Raw genomic sequence first — 6,356 nt, forward strand, 5'->3', positions numbered from 1 at the left:
TGACTAGGCATTATCTACCCAATATTATTGTTGTGAGGCACCCCAAAAATAACCCAATAAGCATTCATTTTTAATGCTTCACTATCTTTTTCATTGAGAGTGCCGATGTTAGCATTTAGAGTTAGAACTTGACCTTGACATACATTTTGAGGCCAAGGGTTAGTAAGAGCCATACGTGGTGTAGGTGCGATACTCCTTCCGAAATCATTCTGAATAGAGAAGACAAAAACCTCCGTTTCCATTTCCACTCCATGCATTAAACCTACCCCAAAAAACTATAAAAAAACATTACCCCTTTCACCTTCATTGCTCTCATTTCCGAAATCTAGAAATTCAAAGAGATAGATCGATCAAGTTTAATTCAAAACACTTGTCGAAAATTCCGAAATTCCAGATTGTTTTTGATAGGTCATAAAAAGACCTATTTCTGGAGAAACACCTTTCTCTCTGGGCACAAGAAGAAACAGACAAAGTTATAAAGAAGGGATACAAATATATATAGGGTGTGTTCAAGAGACTAGATGGAAGGGTGAAGGGGCGGTATATATTAAGGACTATAGGTTGTGGTACTCGGGTTCTAGGATAGCACGGAACGGGGTAGGTATCTTTTTGGAAAATCTACATAAGGATAACGTTGTTGACGTGGGTAGGTTTAGCGATAGGATTATGTCAGTTAGTCTAATTATTAAGGAGGAAACTTTCACGGTCATTAGCGAGTACGCACCTCATGGGGGTTTAAGTGATGCAGAAAAGAAGAGTTTTTGGGAATTGTTAGATGAGGTAGTGAGGGGGTGCCCAGCGGATCATCGACTAATTGTATGGGGTGATCTGAATGGACACATAGGAGTGGAGGCAGAAGGTTACGAGGGAGCCCATGGGGGTTTTGGGTTTAGTCCTGGAAATGAAGAAAGGCGCTCAATCCTTGAGTTTGCCATTGCCCACGAGTTGGTTCTAGCTAACTCTTTTTTCAAGAAGAGGGATGCTCAGTTAGTCACTTTTTATAGCGGGGGACGTTGCACCCAGATTGACTTTTTGCTCCTTCATAAAGGGGAACTTAGGACATATAGGGACTGTAAGGTCCTTCCAGTATATACGTGCTCCTCCCAGCACAGATTTTTGATCATGGACCTAGTTACCCGGGGAAGAGTTCGTAGGAGGGCTAAGGTTGCACAACATAGAAACCTTTGGAAGAACCTACATCGAGCGAAGGCAGAGACTTTTAGAACGACTGTTGCCGATAGATTGAGTGTAGAAGGGGATAACGTAACCCCTGCTGACGTTGACCAGTTATGGAATCACATGGCGTCAACTATCAGAGAGGTGGCTAAAGAAGCTTTAGGGGTGGCATTAGGGACATCGAGAGCCCATAAGAGTTGTAGAGAATCGTGGTGGCTTAGTGACGATGTCCAAACGAAAGTCGCGTTAAAGCAGACGAGGTTTAGGGATCTCATTACTTTTGGAGAAGGGACACCTGCAGAGAGAACTAGAGTAGAAGAAAGATATAAAGAAGCTAAAAGAGAAGCAAAGAAGGCCTTAGCAATTGCAAAAGATAAAGCTTATGAAGATTTATATAGGAAACTAAACTCTAAAGAGGGAGCCAATGACATATATAGAATAGCTAAAGCTAGGGAGCGAAGAGGCAGTGACTTAGTTAGCGTCAAATATATCAAGGATGAAGCAGGTCAAAGTATAGTGAGAGAAGACCTTATTAAGAAAGGATGGGTAGAGTATTTTGCATCCCTTTTTGGTAGGGAAAGAACAGAGTGGAACGGGGAACCCCACGAGGTTCATGAATATCAAAACAACTGTTTCTGCATGAGGATTAACTAGGAGGAAGTTAGATCAGCCCTACGAAAGATGGGGAGAAACAAAGCAGTAGGACCAGACCAAATCCCGATTGAGGTGTGGAGGTGCCTAGGAGGCGATGGGGTTAGATGGTTGACAAACCTTTTCAACATGACGTTTAGAAGCGCAAAGATGCCTATGGAATGGAGACTCAGTGAGGTCATCCCCATTTACAAGAACAAGGGAGATGCACAAATATGTAGTAATTACAGAGGCATAAAGTTACTTAGTCATACTATGAAGCTTTGGGAGAGAGTGATTGAGACGAGGCTCCGACGCGAGACAAAGGTTTCAGAGAACCAATTCGGTTTCATGCTAGGATGCTCGTCGGTGGAGGCGATTCACATCGTTAGAAGCCTTATGGAGAAGTATAGGGAAAAACAAAAGAACCTACACATGGAGTTCTTAGACCTGGAAAAGGCTTATGATTGTGTCTCGCGCGAGCTGATTTGGAAGACTCTTAATGCTAAGGGTGTCGCAAGTAGATATATAAGAACTATTAGAGATATGTACGATGGGGCGAAGACTCACTTACGCACAACAGTAGGAAACATAGAGTTTTTCCCTGTAGAGGTAGGTTTACATCAGGGATCGGCACTTAGCCCATATCTTTTCGCTTTGATCCTAGATGAACTAACTAAGAGGATACAAGATAACATCCCATGGTGCCTAATATTCGTCGACGATATTGTTTTAGTTTCGAATTCCCAGGATGAGCTTAACAGAAGGCTAGAGCAATAGAGGACTGCACTAGAATCAAATGGCCTACGGATCAGCAGACTTAAATCGGAGTACCTTAGATGCGATTTCAAGATGAGCGAAGAAGAACAATAAGATTTTACTATGAAGCTTTGGGAGAGAGTGATTGAGACGAGGCTCCGACGCGAGACAAAGGTTTCAGAGAACCAATTCGGTTTCATGCTAGGATGCTCGTCGGTGGAGGCGATTCACATCGTTAGAAGCCTTATGGAGAAGTATAGGGAAAAACAAAAGAACCTACACATGGAGTTCTTAGACCTGGAAAAGGCTTATGATTGTGTCTCGCGCGAGCTGATTTGGAAGACTCTTAATGCTAAGGGTGTCGCAAGTAGATATATAAGAACTATTAGAGATATGTACGATGGGGCGAAGACTCACTTACGCACAACAGTAGGAAACATAGAGTTTTTCCCTGTAGAGGTAGGTTTACATCAGGGATCGGCACTTAGCCCATATCTTTTCGCTTTGATCCTAGATGAACTAACTAAGAGGATACAAGATAACATCCCATGGTGCCTAATATTCGTCGACGATATTGTTTTAGTTTCGAATTCCCAGGATGAGCTTAACAGAAGGCTAGAGCAATAGAGGACTGCACTAGAATCAAATGGCCTACGGATCAGCAGACTTAAATCGGAGTACCTTAGATGCGATTTCAAGATGAGCGAAGAAGAACAATAAGATTTAGTGGATGTCAGAATTGGGGATCAGATTTTACCTCCACAAGAGTCCTTTAGATATTTAGGCTCGATGCTTCACAAATCGGGAAGGATAGATGAGGACGTGATGCATCGTATACGAGTACGATGGTTGAAGTGGAGGGCAGCGAAAGGGGTGTTGTGCGACAAGAAGGTACCCCTTAAATTGAAAGGGAAATATTTCAAGGTGGCAATCAGACCGGCCATGTTGTACGGCTTAGAGTGTTGGCCAATGACCAAAGCCCAAGAGAGGAGGATGGAGGTGGCAGAAATGAGGATGCTTAGGTGGACGTGTGGCAAGACCATGCTAGATATGATACCAAATGGAGTTTTTAGAGAGAACCTGGAAGTTGGGAACATAACCAACAAGTTGAGGGAAGGACGACTTAGATGGTTCGGGCATGTTATGAGGCGCCCACTTTTAGCCCCGGTTAGGAGAGTCGAGACCCTCATTGTTGGGGGCATAAGGAGAAGGGGTAGACCCAGACGTAGGTTGGAGGATAGATTGAAGCTTGACTTGAAGGAGCTCTTATTGACCGAGGACATGACTTCTGATAGGAATTTGTGGAGGAGAAGAATTAGAATAGATGACTAGGTTCTACATATTGTTTATTTATTTTATATATTTATATTATATTTCTTGCCTACTTGCTTGTGTGCACTTCATATATGTCTTTATTATGTATCTTTTTTTTCGTGGGACTTTACGTATATATAATATATCTATACTTATTATAGCATATTCACATGCTTTTTTGCACTATATGGTTATATGTTTGTATTGCATTATATAGCAATTAAATTATACGTACTTACATATCACATGTTTTTATGCTAACATAGTATACTTAGTTGTCTATGCCTACATAGTATACCATCTATTTTATACTGCATATTGTACCTACATGCTTCTTACCAACATGTTTACGTATACTTATTGTACTTACATGACTTGTTATACTTGCATATTTGACACTCACATATTTTACTTATATGTTATATTACATTATATTGCTATATGCTTTATTTACCTATACATATCATATTGGAGTATACATTATTCATGGTAAAGTTTCTATTTTATCAACTTTACTGGTATATTTTTACTTCACATATCGGATTTCATGGTTCTTTCTGGTCGGAGGTCCCTAAGAAGCAGCCTCTCTGCTCTATAGAATAGGGAGGGACGACTTCCTCTACCTGGGGACCGATAGGTATCTGTGGGTGGAGGAATGAATTCCCTTTTACTTTAGGGTAGAGGAAAGGACTGTCTACATCTAACCTCCCCCATACTCCACTTTAGTGGAATTGGGTATTGTTGTTGTATATATATATATATATATATATATATATATATATATATATATATATATATATATATATATATATATATATATATATATATATATATATATATATAATAGTTGAGCAAAGTCTAAAAAATAAAGAAGAAAAAAGTCTTCAAATAAAAGCATAGATCCCCTAAAAAATGAAGATTGTGACCCAGGAGGATTGCAGAAAAGAAACAAAGTGTTCGCTGAAAATCAGCACCCTCTAAAGGAACTCTTCAACAAAAATAGAGTACCATCTTTTCTAGAAAAAGTATATCCTCATGAAACCGAATGTAACGACCCGACTTTTTCGACTTACTTTTGTGCATGTTACTTTCTGCGAAACTGCGTATTTGTACGTACTGTGTTGGTTTATATTCTGGGATCTTATTTCATGATTAATTACTTTCGTTAATACCATACAATATGCCATTAAGTACTTAGTTACTTAACTTGATCCCCGAATGCTTTTACGACCGTTAGTGTCACTTGACGTTGAGAACGAGCAATAGGTTTTGGTATACATTTAACGTTTGTCGTAATTGGAATATTACGACTACGTAATACTAATTGTTATTTCCTAATAACAATTACTTGGGTTTTTGGTTGCTTAATTACGCTTAGTAATTTACTTATGCTCACTTGTTAGTCTTGTTGGACTTTCTACCTTGTTGGACTCAAGCCCACCCTACTCTAGCTAATGGACTATTTAATTAGCCCAATTTTAATAAGTTTATGACCCATAAAAATGTAAGACAAAAACTGTAACAACCCAACCCGATATACAACGATCACGCGGAAATATCAAATAATAAAAAAAAAATTTCCTTGTTCAGCTGGTGGCGCGGCGCGCCAGGCATTTGCAAGGCGCGCAGAATGACCTGGACAGCCCGCTGTCCCCGAAAGTCAAAAATAGGAAAAAGATTGACCACTTCCCGACGTATTTAGACAAAACGTTTTTCACAACATATTCATATGAAAAACTAACACGTTCCATTAATAAAATAAGTTTTACGAGACGGGGCCCACATCGACCCAAATTACCCCTTTAAGTACAAAATACAAGTTCGACCCCACAATTTTAAACACAAAATAAGAGCCGAGCATGGCGATTGGGGATACGCTACCCAATCCTAATTAATCCAAAAGTAAGCCTTCTAATGCGACTACGCGAGCCACTAGTTCCCACGCTTACCCGAGCCACCGCATCCAAGCAAATCTATAAAAATGTAAACAACGAGAGGGTAAGCTAACGCTTAGTGAGTGAGAATATACTACATACATATATATGCATAAAATGGACACGCCACACAAATAACCAAATACCGCATACCGGAGCATCTAAGCATAAAGGCAAGCTAGTCTAAGCATACCGTAAGATCACTAAGCAACGAGCTAAAGATACATCAACAAAATATAAGTTCACCAACAACGATGTGAACAATGCCAATAAGCTACACCCAGAGGGTTAGCTACAACACGACAATACAACATTATACATATACAATATTTATATATATAGATATCTCGAATAACATAATTACCTTACGCTTACAACACAAAAACCACGGTTAACCAAATCTTCGCAAGGGAATGACTTCGCGGAACAAGTCATCGATGTTCATAACAACCGTTATCTTCCAAACACGGCTATGGCATGCTAACCCCCCGAGGTGTTCTAAAAATGGCTATGGCATCACCCCCAAGTGTTCCAAAAACGGCT

General features: G+C 40.0%; 1 protein-coding gene across 1 annotated transcript; it reads left to right on the top strand.

Moving 5' to 3' along the window:
* The first annotated feature begins 2,847 nt into the window (after nucleotides 1-2,847).
* On the top strand, nucleotides 2,848-3,192 carry LOC139888418 (secreted RxLR effector protein 78-like). Its single transcript, XM_071871426.1, has one exon. It carries the CDS (start codon nucleotides 2,848-2,850, stop codon nucleotides 3,190-3,192), a length of 345 nt encoding a protein of 114 aa, XP_071727527.1.
* Nucleotides 3,193-6,356: the final 3,164 nt, after the last annotated feature.

Source organism: Rutidosis leptorrhynchoides, chromosome 2 (assembly GCF_046630445.1).
Source record: "Rutidosis leptorrhynchoides isolate AG116_Rl617_1_P2 chromosome 2, CSIRO_AGI_Rlap_v1, whole genome shotgun sequence".
NCBI lineage: Eukaryota > Viridiplantae > Streptophyta > Magnoliopsida > Asterales > Asteraceae > Rutidosis > Rutidosis leptorrhynchoides.

Excerpts from the sequence above, each read along its gene's own strand:
- LOC139888418 (XM_071871426.1), top strand. The coding sequence starts at position 2,848 with ATGGAGTTCTTAGACCTGGAAAAGGCTTATGATTGTGTCTCGCGCGAG.